Source organism: Dermochelys coriacea, chromosome 5 (genome assembly GCF_009764565.3).
Source record: "Dermochelys coriacea isolate rDerCor1 chromosome 5, rDerCor1.pri.v4, whole genome shotgun sequence".
NCBI classification, from domain to species: Eukaryota; Metazoa; Chordata; order Testudines; family Dermochelyidae; genus Dermochelys; species Dermochelys coriacea.
Window position 1 is genome coordinate 122,886,693 of NC_050072.1, and position 26,301 is coordinate 122,912,993.

Here is a 26,301-nt window from a genome sequence, read left to right on the forward strand (position 1 = left end):
GAATTTGAGCTCCCATTGTGACAATGTGGCGAAAAGGGCTAATTTGATCCTGAGATACTAAGCAGGGGATTCTTGAATAGGAAAAAAGAGCCTATACAGTTGGGATTGGTGCGACCGCTGCTGGAATACTGTGTCCAGTTCTGGTGCTCACAATTCAAGAAGGATGTTGAAATAATGGAAAGAGTTCACAGAAGAGCCACGAGAATGATTAAAGGATCAGAAAACGTACCATGTAGTGAGAGTCAAGAGCTTAATCGATTTAGTTTAACAAAGACAAGGATAAGGGATAATTTGATTGCGCTGTCTATACATATCTAAATGGGGAACAAATATTTAATAATGGGCTCTTCAATCTAGCAGAGAAAGGTCTAACACGATCCAATGGCTGGAAGTTGAAGCTAGACAAATTCATACTGGAAATAAGGCGTAAATTCTTAACATGAAAGTACTTAATCATGGAAACAATTTACCAAGGGTCATGGTGGATTCTCCATCACTGGCAATTTTTAAATCAAGATTGGAAGTTCTTCTAAAAGATCTGCTCTAGGAATTGTTTTGGGGAGTAATGTGGCATGCGAGAGCTCAGCCGAGATGATCACAATGGTCCCAACAGGCCTTGAAATTGATGAGCAGCAGTTCCATTGATGAGCTCTCCTCAGCATTTGACCTGCTGAAATCAATGGCAGCTTTGCTGGAAAGCTGAGCAAAGACTTCAAGACCTGGCCCCGCACTATTTTAGTAGAAGGAATGGGCCAGAAGGAAGGGATGCAAAAAAGGAAGAGTAGGATAAATCAAAGACATTCTGGAAGAGAGGAACATGGAGTTATTCTCTATAAATAAATAGATTTACTGATAATCAGCTTATTGTTAAGTTTTGATAAGATTTTCATTTGATAAGCTAATGTACCCTTTAACTAACCACCACATTGGAAGTACCCAATGAAAAGAAACCGAAGAGAAACCTGGCCCAGATTCACCACTACATCACTCCAGTTTTACATCTGTCCCTGAAACCAATAGGATTACATTGGTGGAAAACTGCCTAATGCAGTGGTGAATCATGCCTTCTGTTTTTGCCATTACACTCATCAGATACAGTAGAACCATGGCGATACAAACATCAGAGTTACAAACTGATGGGTCAACTGCACACAGGAGTGTAGTTTTGGGGAGATGCAGGGGGGGCATTGCCACCCCAAACAGAGATAAGGCATGTGGGGGGCACATGGGATCATGTGCCACTGCCCCGCCGATTTCTGCGAGCACTGAGCTGCCTAAGGATTGCTCTGCTTGGCCTGCTGGGGTGGAGAGGAGCTCTGTTGTTCCCATGCTGCATCCCCTCCCGGTACGTTTCTGGGGGACGGAGCCGCTTCTCCTGCCAGGTGAGGGAGGGTGGCCGCTGTCTCTGCAGCTGGATGCCACCTCCTGGTTCCTAGTGCCAGTCGCCTTCCCCATCTATGTGTGCTGGGCGCCCTGCCTGGTCACCATCCTATTACGGAGAGTGTCTGAGGTGGGGCAGGGCAAGAGGGGCAGGGGAGATGAGGGAAGGGGATGGGGTGGTGGGAAAGAGGCAGTGGGGAAGGACAGGGGATGGGATAGGGCAGAGGGAAGAAAAGGATAGAGAGGAATAGGACAGAGAGGAGAGGAAAGAGAGGGGATGGGGCAGGGGACCATGGGGAGTAAATTTGCAAAGCTGTACTAAGTCAATATTCAGTTCATAGAATCATAGAATCATAGAATATCAGGGTTGGAAGGGACCCCAGAAGGTCATCTAGTCCAACCCCCTGCTCAAAGCAGGACCAAGTCCCAGTTAAATCATCCTAGCCAGGGCTTTGTCAAGCCTGACCTTAAAAACCTCTAAGGAAGGAGATTCTACCACCTCCCTAGGTAACGCATTCCAGTGTTTCACCACCCTCTTAGTGAAAAAGTTTTTCCTAATATCCAATCTAAACCTCCCCCATTGCAACTTGAGACCATTACTCCTCGTTCTGTCATCTGCTACCATTGAGAACAGTCTAGAGCCATCCTCTTTGAAACCCCCTTTCAGGTAGTTGAAAGCAGCTATCAAATCCCCCCTCATTCTTCTCTTCTGCAGACTAAACAATCCCAGCTCCCTCAGCCTCTCCTCATAAGTCATGTGCTCTAGACCCCTAATCATTTTTGTTGCCCTTCGCTGTACTCTTTCCAATTTATCCACATCCTTCTTGTAGTGTGGGGCCCAAAACTGGACACAGTACTCCAGATGAGGCCTCACCAGTGTCGAATAGAGGGGAACGATCACGTCCCTCGATCTGCTCGCTATGCCCCTACTTATACATCCCAAAATGCCATTGGCCTTCTTGGCAACAAGGGCACACTGCTGACTCATATCCAGCTTCTCGTCCATTGTCACCCCTAGGTCCTTTTCCGCAGAACTGCTGCCGAGCCATTCGGTCCCTAGTCTGTAGCGGTGCATTGGATTCTTCCATCCTAAGTGCAGGACCCTGCACTTATCCTTATTGAACCTCATTAGATTTCTTTTGGCCCAATCTTCCAATTTGTCTAGGTCCTTCTGTATCCTATCCCTCCCCTCCAGCGTATTTGTAAGTTTTAAATTTTTGTAAGTTGTAAATTTGTACAAATATTTGTAAGTTGTAAATTTTTGAAAGAACAACCATATTTTGTTCAGAGTTACAAACAACCTTCATTCCCAAGGTGTTCGTAACTCTGAGGTTCTACTGTAAGAAGTCGAGGGCCTAACTGGGAACGGCTCAATTTCTCTACTAAAATCTGTGAAATGGACAGCAAAATGGACTCCAAACTAGTCTTGTGTCAAATATACAAGGAATTCCCAAAACAGGCTGAGCTAGGTCCTTTTTGTGTGTGGAATACCCATAATACACCCAGTTCTGGGCCAAAACACCTATTTCAATTGACAGGTTTCAGAGTAGCAGCCACGTTAGTCTGTATTCGCAATAAGAAAAGGAGTACTTGTAGCACCTTAGAGACTAACAAATTTATTTGAGCATAAGCTTTTGTGAGCTACAGCTCACTTCATCGGATGCATTCAGTGAATCTCCCCACTGAAATAAATTTGTTATTCTCTAAGGTGCCACAAGTACTCCTTTTCTTATTTCAGTTGGGTAGCTAATTTACTCCCACTGATGACCTGTGGTATCTGTATAAGTGTCCAGCAATGGAGTGAAGTAAATGGACTTCTCGCTGGAGAAATGACATCAGAATCTGGTCCACTGCTCAGAGCTCTAAATATAGGCATGGATCCTAGCGTTAGACCATAGCGTTTCTCATTTAGCACAAGTAGTAAAGACCTATAATTTGGAGTGGACAGTAAGGAACCATATACCCTGTGCTGCGTTTATGTGGCTTAGGGTGGCGACACTGGTGTATGCTGAAGTGTCCAGCAAGTGGATTTAAGTCAACAGGACTATTCGTGGAGTAAGGTGCTAATCAGTGCAAGTCAAGGTATTGGAATCTTGCCCTCTGCTCTCGGCTACACTCATGCATGGCGTAGTATTAGTGGAGCTGACAGCAGAATTATCCCTACAGGAGTTAGGTGCCTAACTCCCCGATAAATTGCATCCTGCATGTAAAATGCACACGCTGAAAAACCAGGACTGGGAATGGACATCTCCTTTGCTGTTACTGCTCTCTGGATTTTGTCACTTGTCTGGAATTGCCTCTAAAATTGGCACATAGGCTCCACAAAGATTATAACATTAACAAAGCTAGGAGTGGTTCTCTCAGGCTTCGACTGAATAATTGACAAGGCTACCTCGTAATGGAACAAGTTCTAATGAAAATAGCCAACTGATGTAAAAAATATATTCTGTTTGGAAAAATGAATTTGATCACCAAGTCACATTAAACAGAGAGATTTCAGATGGCAGAAACGTTGAAAGGACAGATAAATATAAATAAATATTTGGAAGGCTTTAGAACTGTGAAAATTGTTCTTCACCTCTCTCACACATGTTGGAGTTTCAGCTCGGAGATCTTATTAGGAGTTACAGAACATTGTTTTAATGACAAGTTTTATTTTAAAGTGGATGATTAACAGGATAAGGGGGAGGGATAGCTCAGTGGTTTGAGCATTGGCTTGCTAAACCCAGGGTTGTGAGTTCAATCCTTGAGGGGCCCATTTAGGGATTTGGGGCAAAAATTGGGGATTGGTCCTGCTTTGAGCAGGGGGTTGGACTAGATGATCTCCTGAGGTCCCTTCCAACCCTGATATTCTATGATTCTATGATTCTATGATAAAAAAAATGACTGAAGCAGGTACAAGTTTTAGCCATCTGCCCCCTAGTGGAGGATAGAGAGAAACAAATTTACTGGTGAATTATCCCATACTTGGTCACTGGCACCAGCAGATGAAGGAGGCAAGCAGGGACAGAATTCAGTACCAGTGCATCTCACTCCAGAAGCTGTTACTAAATGAAACTGACTAGTATTGTGCAACCCTAGTTAATTTCTCTCCACAACAGAGGCAATACTGATGTGAAGGAGCTGAATCTCTCCCTGATGCTGCTGACCTAAGCCTGACAGAATTAAACACAGAAAGATTTCAAAGATGACATGCAAGCAGAGAGACTGAAATCCTGGCTGTCCTAAAGTTAATGGCAAAATCCCCAGGAACTTGTATGGGGAAAAGGATTTCCCACATATTGTCGAAATTGACTTGCAATTGACTAGGAAGATTAGCTATACTCCAGCCTCCGATATTTGTACAAGTGAATTCAAGAGAACTTTTGCAAACAGGAGTAATTCCATAAGCATAAGGTGTTTGTAAACTACAAAACAAAGTAGGAGCATATTTCCTCACCGTGGTTAGAGCTTGCCACATTCTTTCGAATAATGGATCAACTGACTAGCACTCAATGCCATCAACTTCTTACAGCTTACAGGCAAGTGAGGTGAAAAGCCAACAGCTGATGACGACATCCAGTTTTTTGTTTTTAAGTCTTAATGCTGATAAATATTGAGGATACTTCCAGCTAAGTTCTCAAAAGTCACCTTGATTTGTGTATGCAGAACTCTTTCCATGCAAATCCTTGCAAAAGCGATTTTTGTGCTTTATCACCCACTCATGGGCAGAGACCGAGTTCCAGTCAAGGCTGAGGATGTAAGTTCTACTAGCTGTGTGTACAAGAGACCGTGCACAAAAAAAATTTGCACAAGTGAACTGTGCACACATAACTGTCAGCACAAATGCATAAGACAGGTTTGGCTGCTCTTGAGAAATTCACCATGGCTGTCCAACAGAAAGTTAAATGCTTGAGTTATTGGTCAGACAGGCACACAACTAACAGCACCAACAAAGAAAACTCTTTTTCTTCAGCATGAAGATATTTTATTTACAGTACATACTGAGTGCTAAATCCTGCTTTTACAGTATATGCAAATACTGGGCTTCTGCAGAGTGCAATGGGAACCGCACTTACATCTGGAAGTCCTAACAGAAGAATGTGTTATTGGTGCTGTGCAGCGTCTTGGAATGTGGTCAGTGTCAACAGCAATCAAAGCTAATCTGTCTTGCTATTTGGTGATTTTGTAAAGGTGAGTGAGCACTGTAAACTTACCACTTTTCAGTTGCCTCTATAACTAAACATTCCCAGAGTATTCCTTATAGTATAGTAGGTAGAAGGAACACTAAGAATTAGAGCTGGTAATGTTATGTAGTCATTCAAGACAAAACTGGAAGTTTCCAGGAGAACCATACATGCACATGTGTGAGAAAGCCTGCAGTTATTAGCAGTCCTTTTAAAAAGTGGAACAATGAAAGGAGGTCTGGTGTGCTTTTAATGTACGACCGAGGATTCTGAAGGAGATAAACCACAGCAGACTATATTCACAGCCCAGCAGTGTTACAGGACTCCAATTAATGCTGATCAGAGTTGCGTTGCTAAGGTCCTCTGCATTGAGTTGAGAATCCATTCCAAAAACACCAGGATTGAAAAGCTACTTCACAGGGCTGAGGTTTAATGACAGGGAGTGCAGATGGCAGATTTTCACCTTAGTCTATAACCATTTTCAACTCTCACTCCTTTCCCACTTATCTCCCCCCTCAGACCTTCCCATTAGAATACTGTCCATTCCCTGTGGGAGGCACAAAGACATCTCCACCCGAAGCCCATGAATCGGGCATCTAAAGCGTACTGCCTCTTACAGGCCACATATACACAGATACTATGTTGGTCATTCATAAATGACACCCAAAAGGAGGAGGAGAGTGTGTGTGGGGTGGGGTGGGGGAGTCCTCTGTGCTGTCTACCCTGGGCGGGGGTGAAGTTGGCATAGCTGTCTCTCTCAGGGTTGTGGATTTTTTAGACTCCTAAGAGATGTAGTTATGCCCATGTACATTTGCAGTGTAGACCAGCCCTATGTGTCAGAGCAAGAGCTTTGCAGAGGTAAGGGCTGTGCAAGTATCCTTTCAAATGTTCTGTCAATACACTTCAATCCTGACTTAAAATGCCCCTGCTTCTGCAGCCTTGGGTCTCTTGGCTGTCAACAGTGCAAACTTCCATGCTGGGAATGGTCATATTGTGATGTGGAACAAACTACCCAGGAGAGGGACATGGATGAAGTCACCAAACTCCTTTGTGACTTGGAATCGGGATTTGAAGCTATGCTGTCAAAGAGGGAGAGGTCAGTGTGTTTATCCTTTGTACAAATGTAGATATTATTGAAGACACTATCACTAGAGATGTGCAGGAATCACAATATTTGGATCTGGGTCCATAACTCCTCAAAGGTTGGGGATGTTTAGATATGAGGTTTTATATTTGCCCATTACAGAGGGTTTCCACTGGGAAGGTCAGATCTAAATCTGGATGCTAACTCGCCCACGCTCAGGAAAGTTCCCATCCCGGGTTTTGGTTTGGTGCCTTCCCTCTAATCACAATCTTCATCACTCCAAAAATTGTAATTAGAATCCAAGGATAAGGAAAAAAAGTTTTGATGATGGATAAGAGGGACTATCCCCCTGTGACGCATGATCAGAAAGGGTTAAGCATCCTGCAGGATGAATGATTCAAATTCAACCCTTAAAAACATATGGGGAGACAATGTTTGTGTTTTTGTGTATTTACATATATATGGGTAGAGATCAACAATGTAATCAACAGTCCCTGTCTATGCTGTTTTCTGTTAATGCAGAGATCAAAATAAATTCTTTACATTTAAATGAATAGCAAACCTAGGATATCCCTGTATTCATCTCTCTTTGAAATATATAGCCAATCATCTGTGAATGGTGTAAAAACAGGCAATTGCCTTACGTGGATCTGTGTGGATAATTACCGCTTAGGAAATGAGTATCTATTGTTCGCAGAGGGACTCCGAGCTGTTACAAAAAGGCCTGATACTGTATAAAAAGGACTTGGATCCTGGTCCTGTCATCTCGGATCTGCTTGAGGCTTCATGCAGGGGAAGCCTAAGTCATAAGGACTGAATACAAACATTGGACTATAACCTGTGGACTCAATTCTGAAAGAACTCTTTGCAACTACAAAGCTCACCATCTCTGCTATGAATTTGAATCTCAGAACTGTACTCATGTCTGTGTGTATACTGATCTTTTAACCAATGCGCTCTCTCTCTTTTCTAACACATTTTAGTTTAGTTTTTAAGAATTGGCTGTAACGTGTATTTGGGTAAGATTCATTAACCTGGCAGGTAATATGTCCGATCCTCTGGGATTGGTAGAACTTTTTATGATGAATAGTATTTTCAGTAATCTTCATCATACTTGACTTGGGTATCTGGATGGAGGCCTGAGGCTGGGTTACTTTAAGGGAACTGTGTTGTTGGCTTCTGGGTAACCAGTGAAGTATTATAGAAGCTGTTTTGTGCTGGCTTGGTAAATCTAAGTATTGGAATATCTACCAGCTTTTGGGATTGCCTGCCCCATTCTTTGAAGTTCACCCCAACTGACTGACCTCAGTTGGCTCCCCTAGGGCCCCGGTCACACCCCCATACACACCCTCACCCCTATTTTGATGTGAAACCGCACTGACACTCAGCATGGAAATGCAAACTGAAACAAGGTGCATTTGGAATGACCATGCAAGAGAAAGCAAAGATAAGCAGTTGAAAAGTACCTCGGAAGTAACCTTGTTAGACAGTAATTTAGAGGTGTACTGGTGGAAAGGAAAAGACCAGCATTAGTACATTGAACAGACGTGTTGAAGTTGGAAACAAAAAAAACAAAACAAAAAAACTGGAACCAGAACTTGAAGCAGTTTGGACCTGTTTAAAGGTTAGTTTTTTAATGTATTTGTTTTTAAATGAAGTTGCTTAGCCAGTTGCCATCATGTTTACTCTTACTGGTCAAACTATTTCAGTCTTGCTGCTTGGCAGAGAATCAGGTACCCTCTTCCCATCGTCTCCCGCCCAGTGGCTTCTTCTTTGGAAGACACAGCTAGAGAAAGAGAATAATGTTTTCTCCCCTTATGCAGCGAAGTCTTTCAAATGGCAAATGCACTGGATTTGACCATTGTCAAAGCAGACAATGAAAGACAAAAGCTGACAATGCCTACAGGAGCTGCCATGTTGAAGAATAGCAGACTGAAATTAGAGCAAAACAAAGCGCCTTCTTGTGCCACTGGAGCAGGGAGTACACAAGGGCCTGATCCTGCAAACACCAATTTTCCTGTTATTTATTATGTGCTGCAGGATTTATGCATGTGGTTAATTTTAAGAACACAAATAGTCCCATCTAAATCTGGGGGGCTACTCCATATGTTAGCGTTTGTAGGACTGGGACTGGAGTCTGTTCAGCTTTGCTCCCTTCTGTGTTAGCCTGCAGAAAGGAGCATTTGACCCAAAAGAACTTATCTTCCAACCAGTTAGAAAGTCTCTCATTTTCCTTGTATTCACATGGTGAGCCGAGCCAGAGGCCTGCTCTACACGATCAGATTTTCAAAATGGCAGCTGCCTGTTTGCCTGTTAATTATGCTTTTCCCAGTATGTTGTAGACACTTGAAAATGGTTCAGTGATTTGCTCTTGTATGTAATTAGATCCAGAGATTATTCTCTTTTGCCTGAAACTGCATTTTAAAGGCCTCTGCTGACAAATCAGAACTAGTGGTTGTTTAAATAATTATTGCTTAGCCTGGCACATAAAATATGGTCTCTAACTAAGGATGGTGCAAGCTTAGCATGGCAAAGCTACATCTTTATCTTGTAATTTCTTATTCCCCCCCTTCAGAAGTAGTTTACACAAGGGAAAAGGAAAATAAAGGGAGGAAAAAAAAACATTCCAGCTGTTTAGGGGAGGCTCATTCTGGTCTTACAAACAGAGCCCTATGATAGGATTTTAGACAAGCAGAAAGGGGAACATAAATACATTTTAAAAAAAAATTGGGCTCCAGATGAGCTTTCAGAACATGAAAATGAAAATAAAAATGGGCCAGACCTTTAGTGGGGGGTCAATTGGTATAGCTCCTTTAACTTCAATGGAACTACGTCAATGTATCCCAGTGGAGGATCTGGTGCACAATTTGTTTGATGATGCTAATTGTATGGCAGTAAAAATTCTAATTATCAGAGGCTTTTAATAGTGTTATCATCACTGAGCTGCCATGATACCCAGAGTTCTGTTTCTATGGCGTGATGCTCTTCATTTGGACCAAAATTCTCAATCAAGACACAGAAGCGCATTTCAAACACAAACAATCTTGGCCAACTTCTTTTCGAGAAGGCACCCGTGCAACCCCACTGACTTCAGTGGAGATGCACTGGTGTAACTGAACAGAGAGTCTGGCCCTCAGCATAATGACATCTCTATGAGAACAGCAGCATTCACATGTGCTACATGGTGAACCGCATACAGCAGGGAACAATGTAATGACTACAACAAAGAATTCCAGTCATAAGCCATTGCTTGATAAGTCACCTGCACTCATCAGTGCTACAAGGAAAAGGTTATGCTGAGCGTGCAATCCGTCTTTATCTCTTAGCAAAGCAACTTCTGAACAATTCCAAGATCTAAAGCAAAAAGGCTGATGAAAACAAACTCTGAAGTTATTAAGGCCACGTAAGGACCGATTCTCCTCTCCCTTATGCTGGTTTTACTTCACTAACTTAAATGAAGTTACTCCTGGTTTATACCCAGAGAAAGTGAGAGAAGAATGAGGTTCCAAATCTCTTGAATGAAAGGTCTGATAGCATTATTCAACAGACACTAGCATAGCAATATACACAAGGGGGAAATCCTAACACCACCTAATGAAAACTATCCACTTGCACCTAGAGGATCCAGCCCATTGGACAGTCACCTCTTCTGAAAGAGGCAGAGGACACTGGTGAGTAACTCATTCTTGAGACATGTCCTCACTGTAGAAAGGCAACAAGCCAAGTTAGCAAAGTTTCTTGTATCAGATGAAGTCCATGGAAGCACGTGAGCTGAGAATACGCTCGCTTCCTACAGGGGAAGCCTGCTTATGGACTTGATCCTGCTTCATAGAAATCAATGGCAGTTTTATCATTGACTTCAGTGGGAGCAGGCTCAGACCCTAACATCTGTCTGCACTTCAAACCCACCCTTCTAGTTTGCATTAACTTACAAACAAAAATGGAGTGGGATCCTTTTACATTTCACAGTTTCTAATCTGAAGTCTCATACACTGTTGATATAATGTTAAACACCAAAGATTAAAACTCAGCATATTCTGTGGGCTACTGTTTTCAGTGTAAACTTTAAAGACTATAGTCTTAACAGGGTTGTATCTCTAGCGGAAGTGCTTAGAAAATGGTTTCCTTCGATTATGAGCTCCTTGGATTGGGATTGTTTTCCTTAAGTGTTTGGAAAGAGTCTGGCACATTGTGGGTGCTAGAGCAAATAAAAAACAACAACGGCAAATAGTAACCCTAACAATAATCATATACATGTAAGGGTTTATACTACCCATCTGTCCGACGCACACAGCATTTATACTCACAACAGTGACCTTTGTAAAGTCCCGGTGTAATGATGGGAGAACAGTTTGCTTACTGTATGCATCTGACAGTCATTAGCCGTGAAATTCATACCCATTTCCCTACTCTGATGACCATCTGAACATTAATGTTAGTAGTTCAAAAGCTTGAAGGCACCTACATGAAGAACTCAGAGCAGTATTTTGTCCATTTCCCCTTTCTGCTTGTAGGAAAGAACAGACCAGACTCAATGGGAAACAGCATTCCATCCACTGTAAGTCCAGGATCCCATTCCACAAGTTCCTAACCAGATCCTAGAGCAACCCAAGAAGATATTGTCCTCAGGGAATCCATCCTAGGTCTTACACTGAACCCAGAGTGTACTGGGATAGGACTTTGGGAGTCTAATGAGTGCTGAGTGAATACTTGTAATGCACAGATACGAGCAATAAGGCTCATACTGCAGTTACGTAGTTCATTGCAGGCTTTTAGTGAACAGTTAATTCACCTGTGATCACAGAGGGCAACTAGGCATAGTTTATTATTATAGGATTGTCACTATGATGGATTGATTTTCCCCCCTTCAGATAAACTGATACTGGAGTGTTTTGTTTTTTAAAAATTTTTTAAACATCTTTAAGGCACTCAGCGAGTCACTCTCAACAGAACACTTGATCTTTAAGAGGCCAAATGTTGTCCTATCAACCCCAGCAATCTGCCTGTAGTGAAACACACACTGAAGAGGGGAAGGGAAGAGTGTACTTACACTGCTGTCATCCATCCTCTCACGCCTCTTAGTTTTGTGTGTTTCATAATCCTCCATGAGGGTCTGCATCAAATTCTTGGGCCTCTGGGATCCTGCAGCCTCGTCAGGCAGTAAGTCAGACTGGGAGAGGGGACCTTCTGTTGTCGGGGATGGAGGAGGTCTGATCTTCTCTATCTTCCCTGAAACGACAGGAAGGGACCCCTTTCTAAATGGACAGATTCCCAAGTAGTTTCCAACTGAAGACACAAAAGGAACGCATTGCAAAGGAACGAGTTGGAGCAATATTTCCAGTGTGGACTGAACAGAGAGAAATTCTGGAACATAGTTTATAAAATAATGTATTGAAACAAACACGGCCAAAGTGAATTTCAAATTCCTCCTTTTCCCCCTCCCGGACCAGACTTGCACAAACATTTAAGTGATCTTATTTCATAACATCTAGCAAAGCTGTCAAGTGACATATATACATATCTACCCTACCACTGCTCATTACTAGAATCACCCCTCTCCCCCCGACCCCTAATGTCTCATTTCTGTGCTCTGGACATACATGAAAGCTTATGGAAATTGCTGGACTTGATTTTATTGAATCAGACATCCAAAAAACTGCACAGTGTCACAGTGCAGAGGGTCCCAAACTGTGTTCCACGGAGCACATGGGCGATCCGGTTACATGGTTCTGGCTCCTTCTTGTTTCCAGCTGCTAAATTGCATGAAAAGAGATAAAAATACCTTAGATATATTTCCTAGTATTTCTTTCCTATGCAACCATGTGATTGTGAGTGGGAGGGGAAGGTGATCTGTGAAACACACTCTCAATTAAGATGTAATCCAGGCAATGGAAGAATTTGTGAACCCCATATCCACTGGTTAGATGAAAAGGCTGGGAGCCAGGATTAATTCAGGCTGTAGTTCTGACAGGACCGTTTGCTCACTAGGCAACATACTCGTGACTTAACTACCCTAGCTGGAGAATTGTGTACAAAGCAGGCACGTGGGGAAGACTGATCATACAAGAAGACTATTGCTACTGCTCTGTATACTGTGAGACATCCTCCCCCCCCCCTTTTCCCCCGATTCAGCTGCGGACCTGAGGCTTTCATTCTCCAGGCTGGCAGATGCTGGGAGGTCTCCTGGGAAGAGAGGTTGTATCTTATGTCACAAGGCAGCGACTCCTCTGGATGATTGAAGGGTAGTGTCAATAGGCTTGGAGGAAGCACTGTCTAGCCTTTCTCATCTGAAAGGATGAGGACCATGACTGCAAACCTCAGGCAAGGAAACTGAAGAGCTTGGAAATAAGGACTTCAGGGCACAAGAAGAGGGAGGCCCCTTTTACAGGAAGCAAAACAAATAAAGGAGAATTCTTCTGTTTAAATCTAAATATAATCAGCTACAGTGGGAAAAGGAAATGTAGAAACAAAGTCACACTAACTTTCCCCTAGACGTGAAGTCTCTTTAAAACAAAACCACACAGAGAAACAAATGGGGTTAATTAGGAGGACTGTGAATGGATTTTCAGTTGTTCCTTTGCTGAGACAAATCAAAAAGCGAGTAACTCACAGAACAAGTCATGGAAAGCTGCGGCCACCAGAGGTCCCACACAGCAAATAAATGCATGCTGTTTAGAATCTAGAGGCTTTCTTTTTAAAGAAAGAAGTGAACTCTGAGCAAAGCCCACAGAGACCTTTAACAAGAAATCCCCTTGCTGGGCTTGTTTCATTTCTGACCCAAGGTGGAAAAACCCAACAACACTGATAGATACAATGTTACAGGTATGGCTTAAATTCACAAATACTGAGAATCATCTGGAAATTCCACCCCCAAACCTACTGGGATGTCCCTAGAAATGGCAAAGGGTCTCTGAGGTTTGTGGGATTTTCTATGCCATGGGCTCAGAGTCTCATCTTGAGTAACTCCACAGACATCACGGATTTGTCCCAACATAACAGAACTCAGCATGAGGCCCTGTGGGTGCTGCACTCTCTGGTACAACAGTATGTGTTAGCTAGGGCTAGGGGTGTCCAAAAGAAGAGAATAAAAGCAACTCCCAACGAATGACGGAACTAATGGAAAATCATGTTGGTGTTAAAAGTTAAAGGTTCAGGGCTCGATTCCCCATTGCATTTGAATGCTGGTGTCAGTTCCTTGGGCACACACGTGTACTGCAGGGATGAATCAGGCCCTCAGTGTTTCCAACAAGGCCTTTTGTGATTTCTCCATCAGGCATAAACACGCCGTCACCTTAACAAACCCTCAGAACTGTACAAAATGCTCATAACTGAAAGCGGCTCCTTCTACCCCCAAACAATCTCAATCTCTCCACCTGCTAGAAAACCCTGCAAGGTGCAGGCTTTGGAGATCTGATCAGAATTAAACAAAAGAAACATCTCCAGGTATTCCCCATCCAGGTGGGCCTGCCCCTCCCTTGCAAGGAGCTCTCCATAAACATCCACAAAGCCACTTCAGTTTTCTCCTTCAAATCCCTCCTTAAAACTCTCCTTTGCAGTGATGCCAATACAAATCTTGACAACAGTTAGGCCGCTGGTCTGCTGTGACCACTGTCTATTTGTTTCCTTGCAGAATGTTGTCTGCATTCATCTGCTGTCTCTTATTTTATACTTACATTGTAAGCTCTTTGGGGCAGGGAAAGTCTTTTTGTTCTGCGTTTGTATAGCGCCTAGCACAATGGGGTCCTGGTCCATTACTAGGGCTCCAAGGTGCTATGATAATACAAATAAAAAATTCCTATATTGCCACTAGGAGTCCATCCAGGAAAGTGTACTGTTACATGTACATTTCACTGCAGTATCATCATTATTCCAGTATTCTAGATGGGGAGACTGAGACAAAGAGGTGCAGAGACTTGCCCAAGGTCACACGGTAGCTTTTCCAGTCTTTTTAAAAAGCAAGAAATCCAGAAAGCGTGCACTGCTTGTGACCCGACAATAACAAACCAGAACAAAGGTATTTGCTGACACATGGGCCTGGGTTGCTGGCTAGCGCTTGCGTGACATGTTCAGTTCTTGTGTAAAGGCTGCAAAGTAAAATGGACAGGAATCTTGCTCCCAGAGAAGAAACACGGTGAGCCAAAGAAGAGACTGGGAGTTAAAGGTTATGAGCTTGCTCTTGCTCCCATGGCAGAACTCCCACTGCCTTCAAGGGAAATGGGATCATATTCTCCCTTTGAATACATATTGTATTCCCGAAAACCCATAATGCCTCCTTTGGAAGGCCATCAAGAAAGGGCAGAGAGCAAACATGATAAACCCCTCTCTTCAGAGTTATGTTTCTTGGTCTTGTCAACAGGAAAAGATGCTGCGGTTCAGCAGTGGCTGTGATGATGGCTGACCCCAGATTCCTGGAACTGAAGAAAGTTACTGGGAAACGATTTCTCTCCCCCTCTCATTTCAGTCTCTGGGCAGCTGCGCTTCCTGTCTCATGAACTCTTTGGAGGGCGGGGGATACTCTCATGTATGCTCTTCCAGGGTCTGTAGGAGGGTGCTCAGCTGACACAGCAGAATTGCTGTTCCTTCTAAGTTTGGTACTAGAAGGATGTTTCCTAGAGGCCTGTGCCAAGCCAAGGGGCATCAGGAGCTGAGAGACCCTTTTCTCAGTCTCCAAACCTCTGCATGGGTCTGGGGAGAAATGTGAGCCTTGGTGAGGGAGCCGTTCCCCCTCCCTGGTTCTCCTCTGGGATCAGGGAGCTGTTCTTCCCTCCCCAACCCTCGACAGTGGTGAGCAATAGAAGACTGGATTGCCCCCATCTTCCCTCACAGGATTAGGGAGCCCAGAGGGTGGAGCAGCAGGTGTTTGGATTCTTCGTTCCCGGGATTCCTCTGCAGGTCCCAGGGAGGAGTTTAGAAGCCAGGATGCCTTATACCTCAATAGTGCTGCTAAAGAGGCCAGTCAGTGCGAGTGCACAGAAGAGTGGGAGGGTGGGCCAAAGATGGGCCCAAGCAAATTACATTCTGCTGCTCCTAGCCCCATCCACTCTCCCTTGCTGAAAAGGCCCTTAGAGATAGGGAAGCAATATATTCTGTATATTAAACTATTTCAAGGGTGTCCTGTGACAAACGGGACTCTGTTGAAATTAGTCAAATTTAAAAATAAAGTTCAAGGTGCCACAAGTACTCCTTTTCTTTTTTTCAAGTTGACACTGTCCCAAAAATAAAAAAAATATTTCCAAAGCACCAAAAGCAATCACATCACAACAGTGGATCTTTAGTCTAATATATATATAGATCAATAATGTTTCCGGCCTATATTTTCCCTCACATGACTTAACACGGGATACATTGTTTAACTTCGATATAGCCTTTAACAATGAAAACCGGACAATAGAAATAAAATGCAGGATGAGATTATTCGCATTGTTTCTACCAGAAGCAAATGCTATTAGGCACATTATAAACTTCTGAAAACCAGGAGTGATGATGATAATGCTGATAGAACCTGACCAGTGGCAGTGCTACTGGAGACCAGTGTAGTTTAGGGAGGCAGGGTGTCACGTTTCCCCTGTAAATACATGAATGCCTCCCGTCGCTGTAGCAAGTACACTACAGTGCTGTAGCTGTGTGCTGTAGTGTAGACAAGCCCTTAATCAAATTTTGCCCCTGCCTTGGTCTGCAGCACAAAGCCAGCTGTGTTCAATGGCTGCAGATCCTTACCCTGATGCTGAGGGAGAGTGTCCCTTCCTTTCACAGCTACAAACCTCTCCTCTGAGACCAAGTCCATGACTCATGGTTATGGCCCCTGCAGAAGTCATGGATTCCATGACTTTCCACGACCTCCGTGACTTCTGCGGGGGCCAGTGTGGCTGACCCCAGGGCCGCCCACACAGCTGGCTCTGGAGCCAGCTGCTCAAGTGGCCCCCGGGAACAGCAAAACCAGCCGCTGCTCAAGTGTCCTAGGCAGCAGTTCCTGGTCTGCCGGAGCGGCTCCAGTCCCCCAGCAGCTGGTGTTACTGGCCCTGGGAGCCCCTCCTATATCGTCTCCCCCCAGCACTCTCCCCACATCAAGATTTAAAACACAGATATTTTTAGTATAAGTCATGAAGAGGTCATGGGCCGTGAATTTTTGTTTACTGCCTGTGACCTGTGCATGACTTTTATTAAAAATTACCTGTGACTAAATCGTAGCCTTATGCATGGTCCCTATCTGTCTTATATAATGTGGGATGCCTTCGGAGACAGTACAGTGCTGTTGTCCCAGCAGATGAGGGTTCCCCATGTGTGAACAACAGGACGACTGACTGGGTCATACGCCCCACTGGGTGTGCTCCGAGTTGACAGTGCTGAAACGGTTTCATTGTGCAGCCTATGCAAGTCTGCTCCTAAGCTCTTCACTACTCTATGGAGTTTGGTTCCAAGACGACGAGTCCTCCCTGTCCCATCTCTGGCCATGGTTTCTCTGTTGGCCTCATCCCATGACTCCCACCTTAACTGGGTTCACCTGCTGCATTCCAAATCTGAACTGAAATAGTTATTCCTGTAGTAGTAGCTGTCACATTTGTCCCAGGGATGTGTGGCCTTAGGGCTTGAACCTACACTCACTGAAATCAACAGCAAAGCTCCCATTAAAAACATAAGGTGATAAGAACGGCCATACAGGGTCAGACCAATGGTCCATCTAGCTCAGTATCCTGTGTTCTGACAGTGGCTGATACCAGATCCTTCAGAAGGAATGAACAGGGCAATTATCAAGTCACCCTCCCTCATCCAGTCCCAGCTTCTGACAATCAGAGATTTAGGGACACCCAGATCATGGGGTTGCATGCTTGACCATCTTGGCTGATAGCCATTGATGGAACTGTCCTCCATGAATTTGTCTAGTTCTTTTTGAACCCAGTTCTACTTTTGACCTTCAAAACATCCTCTGGCAAAGAGTTCCACAGGTTGACTGTGTGGTATGTGAAGAAATACTTCCTTCTGTTTGTTTTAAACCTGCTGCCTATTCATTTCATTGGTTGACCCTGGTTCTTGTGTTATATGAAGTGCTAAAGAGCACATCCTTAGTCACTTTCTCCATCCCATTCATGATTTTATAGACCTCGGTCATATCCCTCCTCAGTTGTCTTTTTTCTAAGATGAACAGTCCCAGTCTTTTTGATTCCCCCTCATATGGCAGCTGTTCCATACTCCTAATTGTTTTTGTTGTCCTTCTCTGCACTTTTTCCAGTTCTAATATATCTTTGTTGAGATGGGGCAACCAGAACAGTATTGACTTTAAAGGTGAAGGATCAGGGCCTTAATGCACTTTACTTTGGTTCTGTAAGTCCCAGAATTTGCCATGTTATTTGACAGTGTAAAGGTGTGGGCAGTCCCTGCGCACAACCCTTGTGGTCTCATGTAGTGGTGTAATTATTGTCACCTTAATTCCCCCTGCTTGGGGTGGCAAGAAGTTTGCTTTAACAGCCCAGGTGAAAGAAGAAGCCAATACACACTAACAAAATAGCATATCCTCTTTTAACAAGGCTCCAGGACAGAAGCAATTACAGCTCATACGGTCCTGGCCCTAAAGCCCTGGTTCAGCTCCCACAAAAGTCCAGAGTCCAAAGCCTTTGGTTAGGTTGGTCTCCTAGAGCCTGAGAGAAAACCACCACTACCCACTGCAGCCTCTGTGTCTTCTACTTCCCTCTCAGCAAGCATCCTCTTCAGGTTTGTATAGCCCACCTCTCGGGTGCGGTGCGGCCTCCTTGATTGCAACCCCAGCCTGTCCCTTAAAGGGGTAATATACTCCTTCACAAACAGGAAAATTCTCTCTCTTCCAGTTTAAGTGCACTGTGTGCACCCAACGGGCGTGCTGTGAGATAGTGAGGAATGAAAGGAAGGCCGAGGAGAAACTCCACAGATAGTATTGGCACTTGGGACAAATTCAGTAGCCCCCATTAGGAAGGCTGCAGCTACCAACAGCCACCAAACAATGACACCTGAAATATTAAGTGTGGGGGAAGGGGGGCGGGTGTATGCGTGTACATACAGGAAACAGTTGTATTAACTGCACAGAAGCTGTTGTCTTGTTTTATAGTAACCGTTACACATGAGGAAAACCATTTCAACAGAAGCTATTTCAACAAAACGGCTTGTTGCAGGATTTTTTTTTTTTTTTGCTTCTTTTGAAACAGTTTTCCTCATGGATTGTGGTTGCCATTAAAAAGGCAAATTTGCCAACAATTAATAGACAGTTACCATCTTTCTTTCTTATTCTTTGAACTGTAGTAAATGACTGCACAACACCCAGGGCCTCAGAAATACCTAAAAGTGCAAGCTGCAGCATTCTGACTGCATCCGATCCCTAGCACCTGGCCAACCACCACAGCTGGGACAGCTGCAGTTGACCCCTCATTTTTGAGTTATGCATGTACGAAAAAAATGCATCTCCCTTTCTTTTTGAAGGGAAGTATATTTTGGCTCCTGATCTTCCCTGCCGCACGCTTGCACAAATAATAAAGGTTTCATAGTAGCAGCCGTGTTAGTCTGTATTCGCAAAAAGAAAAGGAGTACTTGTGGCACCTTAGAGACTAACAAATTTATTGGAGCGTAAGCTTTCGTGAGCTACAGCTCACTTCATTGGATGCATTTAAGTGAGCTGTAGCTCACGAAAGCTTATGCTCAAATAAATTTGTTAGTCTCTAAGGTGCCACAAGTACTCCTTTTCTTTTTACAAATAATAAAATATGACTCATCCAATTTTGTTGTGACTTCCCACCTTCCCTTGACTCCAAATTAATCTTTGGAGTGAGACTGAAATTGATAAATGTCAGCTGGATAGTAATTTATCTGAGGGGAAAAAAGTGGGGGGGGGAAGGGAGAGAGAAAAAAAGAGGTTTTAGACTGAAGGGTTTTTTCTAGGTAGGCTTATGGTAGCTGTGATGGCTGTTTCCCTGGCAAAGAAAAGTTCCCAAGCTCAGATTTCTCAGCACTTTAGGTTTCAGAGTAGCAGCTGTGTTAGTCTGTATTCGCAAAAAGAAAAGGAGGACTTGTGGCACCTTAGAGACTAACAAATCTATTTGAGCCTAAGCTTTCGTGAGCTACAGCTCACTTCATCGGAAGTAATTATCTCATATTTAGTGAAAGTACAATCATCATTAGCATTTAAAACCAACAGCCATAGACTTGGGTTTCAATTCTGTACTGAAATCTTCCAAACAAGTTAAAAATAGTCTTTGCAGTTCATTTCTAAGGAGGATTAATTAGCAAGGGAATTCACAAAAAGAAAGGTGTTTACACATCAGCAGGGCTGGCTCTTGGATTTTTGCCACCCCACGCAAAAATATTTTGGCTGCCCCTGCTTTTTTTTCGTTCCCCCCTCCCCCAACTCCGCACCTTCCCCAAATCCCCGGACCTGCCTCCTCCCCCAGGTGTGCCGCATTTCCCCTTCCCCCGTTGCTTCCTGCGTCTCCCCCTCCCACCCTAGCTCACCTCCGCTCCTCCTGCTCCCCTGAACCCGCCACCGCTCCGCATCTCCCCCCTCCCTCTCTGGCCAGGGAGAGGCAGCGCGTTCAGGGGAGCAGGCGGAGCAGAGGTGAGCAAAGGTGGGAGGGAGCACAGGAAGTAGCGAGGGGGGGGTAGAGGAACTGCTCCCCGCCCCAGCTCACCTCCGCTCCACCCCCGCTGCCTCCCCGAGCGCTGCCGCTCAGCTTCTCCTTCCTCCCTCCCAGGCTTGCTTCACGAAACGGCAAGCCTGGGAGGGAGGGGGGAGCAGGCGGAGGCAGAGCGGAGACGAGCTGGGGCGCCGGGGGCCCATTTCTAGTGGAGGCATGGCCGGCGCCAGAATGCCGCCCCTAGAAATGTGCCGCCCCAAGCACCTGCTTGTTTTGCTGGTGCCTAGAGCCGGCCCTGCACATCAGATATAGCTGAGTTTTTGCATGCAAGGGAGAAAGATACAACAAGGAACATAAATGGCAGCTTAGGGAAAGCTATGATTACCATGAGACATCAGTCACATCCTGTTAGGGATTTCCCATAATCACTGATGAAATCTGGTACACAGAGATGGTTTTGCTCTAACCAGCTTTCTCACTAAAAGTTGTACAAAAGCCCTAGCAGAATAAAACCTTGTGACTCATTTAATTATTTGATAGCTCGAATACCCATATCCTTCTAAGGACAGCATGGTGAAGGTCAGAGAAAGGAATGTACATTTACAATGATGCTCATAAGAAAGGTGTGAAAGATGCAGAAAGCAATTAACTTGTAACAACACAAACCAGAGTTTCAAAGCTCAGCATTCAATCCAGAGCATAGTTGGGGCATGGCCTGCATTTCTGGGTCACAGCCTATATGATGTTGTATGATTTGCTAGTACTTTTTGGGGAGCAACCCTGGCACTGCTGCTGCTGCCTTTCAAAAGGAAGAGCAACATACTTTGGAGAGGAGGCAGGGTAAAGTGAAGAGCGACTTCTTTAATTTATAGAAAGCTTTTTTTTTTTGAAATAGCACCTTCAACCTGAGGGAGTCCATAATGCTACACAAGCTGCATGCATACAGCACCAATGAAATGCAGCCACCACTGGGGTAGGGAGTGGGAGATGGTGGGGCAGGGAGTCTATTTGAATTAAGAACACCAGGCCCCTTATTTTACAAAGAGGCCCCTGCAGTGGAAACAGAACCTCACCCAAATTAGCTGCATGCAACTTCATATTTCATTCCTGGAAGCAGTATTGCCAATCCCAAGCATCGAAAAATCGTGAGTCAGGCCCCCCAGTATCATGAGATGGGTTAAACATCATGAGCTTTTATAAAAATGTTGGGGTTCTTTTCATTTTCCTGTTGTTCCTTCAGAAGTCAAAGCTGTGACCTTTACAACAAAAGCTGAACTTCTTTTATAATCATATGACTCAGGAGCTGGGGCTTTCAAAAAATCACCTCATCTGAAGATCTGCTCCACCTAAGCCAATGGCAAAAAAATCTCTACTTCAATGAGGCCAGGATTTCACCCCAGGTATTGTAAGAGTTGACAGCATTTGTAGAAGGGCGAAGGTCTGAGCTCACCTTGCCTGGGTTATTTGCCTTTCGTTCACAGTTGCCAACTTTCATGCAGTAAATAAGCACCCCGACTTTAAAAATAAGTCAAAAATCAAGCTAATCCCATTTCAAAACAAGGCCAAAACAAGCCAATCCCTAAGAACCCCAACACTCTTTGTGACTAGATCCCCCTGGCCTGCAGTCTGGGATGGTGGTGGGTCTGCTGTACACCCCTGACTCTCTCCTCCCCTTGCCCCTGGCTTGCCAGGAGCTGATCAAAAAAAGGAAGCCACAAGCAACAAGCCAAAAACTAGCCAACAAGCAACTCACAAGCCACTTACACCAAAAACAAGCCCAATTTCTGTGGTTTTTTCACGGGTTTGGCACGTCTGCTTTCCTTCAGGAATGTGCAGAGCCTGATTCTACTTTACCCTAAGGCCTATTTACATCATTCTGCCAGTGTAAGTTACATTGACTCCCACTTTTCAGGACCCTTTACCCTGTTAAAGTGGTATAAAGTGGCCTAAGTGTAAATAGCCCATGGCATTTAAAACCTGATTTAGATCACCCAAGCTCCCCGCCTCCCCAAACATTATAAGACTTAGAGCGTAGGTGAGCAAGAGGCAAGGCTGTTGTTTCAACAAGAGAGCTTCAGTCAAGATGTTTGTTATTTACTCAAGACCCAAACGTATTTTAGGGTCCATAAAGAACCGACAAAGAATTTACAATCTAAGGAAGACAATTTTCATGGAAAATGAAGTGAAAAGCAATAGTGCGCTCTTTCAAAAATGACTATGTCAATCTAGGTTTCAGAGTAGCAGCCGTGTTAGTCTGTATTCCTCTGTCCAGGAAGTGGATCTCTTGTGTGGACTGGTATGCCATAAAAATGTATGCCAACATTTTTATGGCTGACTTAGAACAATGCTTCCTCAGCTCTTGTCCCCTAATGCCTCTACTCTACTTGCGCTACATTGATGACATCTTCATCATCTGGACCCATGGAAAAGAAGCCCTTGAGGAATTCCACCATGATTTCAACAATTTCCATCCCACCATCAACCTCAGCCTGGACCAGTCCACACAAGAGTTCCACTTCCTGGACACTACGGTGCTAATAAGCGATGGTCACATAAACACCACCCTATATCAGAAACCTATTGACCGCTATTCCTACCTACATGCCTCTAGCTTTCATCCACATCACACCGCACGATCCATTGTCTACAGCCAAGCTCTATGATATAACCGCATTTGCTCCAACCCCTCAGACAGAGACAAACACCTACAAGATCTCTATCATGCATTCCTACAACTACAATACCCACCTGCTGAAGTGAAGAAACAGATTGACAGAGCCAGAAGAGTACCCAGAAGTCACCTACTACAGGACAGGCCCAACAAAGAAAATAACAGAACGCCACTAGCCATCACCTTCAGCCCGCAACTAAAACCTCTCCAACGCATCATCAAGGATCTACAGCCTATCCTGAAGGATGACCCATCACTCTCACAGATCTTGGGAGACAGGCCAGTCCTTGCTTACAGACAGCCCCCCAACCTGAAGCAAATACTCACCAGCAACCACACACCACACAACAGAACCACTAACCCAGGAACCTATCCTTGCATCAAAGCCCGTTGCCAGCTGTGTCCACATATCTATTCAGGGGACACCATCATAGGGCCTAATCACATCAGCCACACTATCAGAGGCTCGTTCACCTGCATATCTACCAATGTGATATATGCCATCATGTGCCAGCAATGCCCCTCTGCCATGTACATTGGTCAAACTGGACAGTCTCTACATAAAAGAATAAATGGACACAAATCAGACGTCAAGAATTATAACATTCAAAAACCAGTCGGAGAACACTTCAATCTCTCCGGTCACTCAATTACAGACCTGAGGGTGGGTATTCTTCAACAAAAAAAATTTCAAAAACAGACTCCAACGAGAGACTGCGGAATTGGAATTAATTTGCAAACTGGATACAATTAACTTAGGCTTGAATAGAGACTGGGAATGGATGAGTCATTACACAAAGTAAAACTATTTCCCCATGGTATTTCTCCCTCCCACTCCACCCCCCACTGTTCCTCTGATATTCTTGTTAACTGCTGGAAATAGCCCACCTTGCTTGTCACCATGAAAGGTTTTCCTCCCTCCCCCCCTGCTGCTGGTAATAGCTCATCTTAAGTGATCACTCTCCTTACAGTAAAAAGAAAAGGAGTACCCGTGGCACCTTAGAGACTAACAAATTTATTAGAGCATAAGCTTTCGTGAGCTACAGCTCACTTCATCGGATGCATTTGGTGGAAAAAGCAGAGGAGAGATTTATATACACACACACAGAGAACATGAAACAATGGGTTTATCATACACACTGTAAGGAGAGTGATCACTTAAGATAAGCCATCACCAGCAGCAGGGGGGGGAAAGGAGGAAAACCTTTCATGGTGACAAGCAAGGTAGGCTAATTCCAGCAGTTAACAAGAATATCAGAGGAACAGTGGGGGGGTGGGGGGGTGGGAGGGAGAGAGAAATACCATGGGGAAATAGTTTTACTTTGTGTAATGACTCATCCATTCCCAGTCTCTATTCAAGCCTAAGTTAATTGTATCCAGTTTGCAAATTAATTCCAATTCCGCAGTCTCTCGTTGGAGTCTGTTTTTGAAATTTTTTTGTTGAAGAATACCCACCCTCAGGTCTGTAATTGAGTGACCGGAGAGATTGAAGTGTTCTCCGACTGGTTTTTGAATGTTATAATTCTTGACGTCTGATTTGTGTCCATTCATTCTTTTACGTAGAGACTGTCCAGTTTGGCCAATGTACATGGCAGAGGGGCATTGCTGGCACATGATGGCATATATCACATTGGTAGATGCGCAGGTGAACGAGCCTCTGATAGTGTGGCTGATGTGATTAGGCCCTATGATGGTATCCCCTGAATAGATATGTGGACAGAGTTGGCAACGGGCTTTGTTGCAAGGATAGGTTCCTGGGGTGTGGTTCTGTTGTCTGGTGTGTGGTTGCTGGTGAGTATTTGCTTCAGATTGGGGGGCTGTCTGTAAGCAAGGACTGGTCTGTCTCCCAAGATCTGTGAGAGTGATGGGTCGTCCTTCAGGATAGGTTGTAGATCCTTGATGATGCGTTGGAGAGGTTTTAGTTGGGGGCTGAAGGTGATGGCTAGTGGCGTTGTGTTGTTTTCTTTGTTGGGCCTGTCCTGTAGTAGGTGACTTCTGGGTACTCTTCTGGCTCTGTCAATCTGTTTCTTCACTTCAGCAGGTGGGTATTGTAGTTGTAGGAATGCATGATAGAGATCTTGTAGGTGTTTGTCTCTGTCTGAGGGGTTGGAGCAAATGCGGTTATATCGTAGCGCTTGGCTGTAGACAATGGATCGAGTGGTATGATCTGGATGAAAGCTAGAGGCATGTAGGTAGGAATAGCGGTCAGTAGGTTTCCGATATAGGGTGGTGTTTATGTGACCATCGCTTATTAGCACCGTAGTGTCCAGGAAGTGGATCTCTTGTGTGGACTGGTCCAGGCTGAGGTTGATGGTGGGATGGAAATTGTTGAAATCATGGTGGAATTCCTCAAGAGCTTCTTTTCCATGGGTCCAGATGATGAAGATGTCATCAATGTAGCGCAAATAGAGTAGGGGCTTTAGGGGACGAGAGCTGAGGAAGCGTTGTTCTAAGTCAGCCATAAAAATGTTGGCATACTGTGGGGCCATGCGGGTACCCATCGCAGTGCCGCTGATTTGAAGGTATACATTGTCACCAAATGTGAAATAGTTATGTGTCAGGACAAAGTCACAAAGTTCAGCCACGAGGTTAGCCATGACAGTATCGGGGATACTGTTCCTGACGGCTTGTAGTCCATCTTTGTGTGGAATACTGGTGTAGAGGGCTTCTACATCCATAGTGGCTAGGATGGTGTTTTTAGGAAGATCACCAATGGACTGTAGTTTCCTCAGGAAGTCAGTGGTGTCTCGAAGATAGCTGGGAGTGCTGGTAACGAAGGGCCTGAGTTAACTGCTGGAATTAGCCTACCTTGCTTGTCACCATGAAAGGTTTTCCTCCTTTCCCCCCCCTGCTGCTGGTGATGGCTTATCTTAAGTGATCACTCTCCTTACAGTGTGTATGATAAACCCATTGTTTCATGTTCTCTGTGTGTGTGTATATAAATCTCTCCTCTGCTTTTTCCACCAAATGCATCCGATGAAGTGAGCTGTAGCTCACGAAAGCTTATGCTCTAATAAATTTGTTAGTCTCTAAGGTGCCACGGGTACTCCTTTTCTTTTTGCGAATACAGACTAACACGGCTGCTACTCTGAAACCTCTCCTTACAGTGTGTATGATAAACCCATTGTTTCATGTTCTCTGTGTGTGTATATAAATCTCCCCACTGTATTTTCCACCAAATCCATCCGATGGAGTGAGCTGTAGCTCACGAAAGTTTATGCTCAAATAAATTTGTTAGTCTCTAAGGTGCCAGCCTTAGCTGCAGTCCAGCTGTGTGCTTAAAAAAAAATTCAAAATCTGCCATGCTGGTCTGGCAGGGGCAGGCTTGGCCAAAAAACAATACGGAGAGGAAGCTCCATAAATTGAACCAAATAGAATATTTTGTCCTATGACACTCCAGGGTTTGTT

General features: G+C 44.4%; 1 protein-coding gene across 9 annotated transcripts in view; it reads right to left on the reverse strand.

Annotated features, from left to right (window-relative positions):
• The window catches only part of PALM2AKAP2 (PALM2 and AKAP2 fusion), a 410,575-nt gene that overhangs the window by 7,422 nt on the left and 376,852 nt on the right, over positions 1–26,301 (reverse strand). For 5 of the 9 annotated variants that reach the window (XM_038402229.2, XM_043514421.1, XM_043514419.1 and 2 more), the window contains 2 exons: positions 11,681–11,859; positions 8,097–8,135 (listed from right to left, as the gene is read on the reverse strand). The exons of 1 other annotated variant lie outside the window; for it this stretch is intronic. In XM_038402229.2, the coding sequence (XP_038258157.1) occupies positions 8,097–8,135; positions 11,681–11,859 (218 nt within the window). The remainder of the gene's footprint in view (positions 1–8,096; positions 8,136–11,680; positions 11,860–26,301) is intronic. 3 more of the 9 variants (XM_038402230.2, XM_043514422.1, XM_038402241.2) reach the window with 1 other exon arrangement.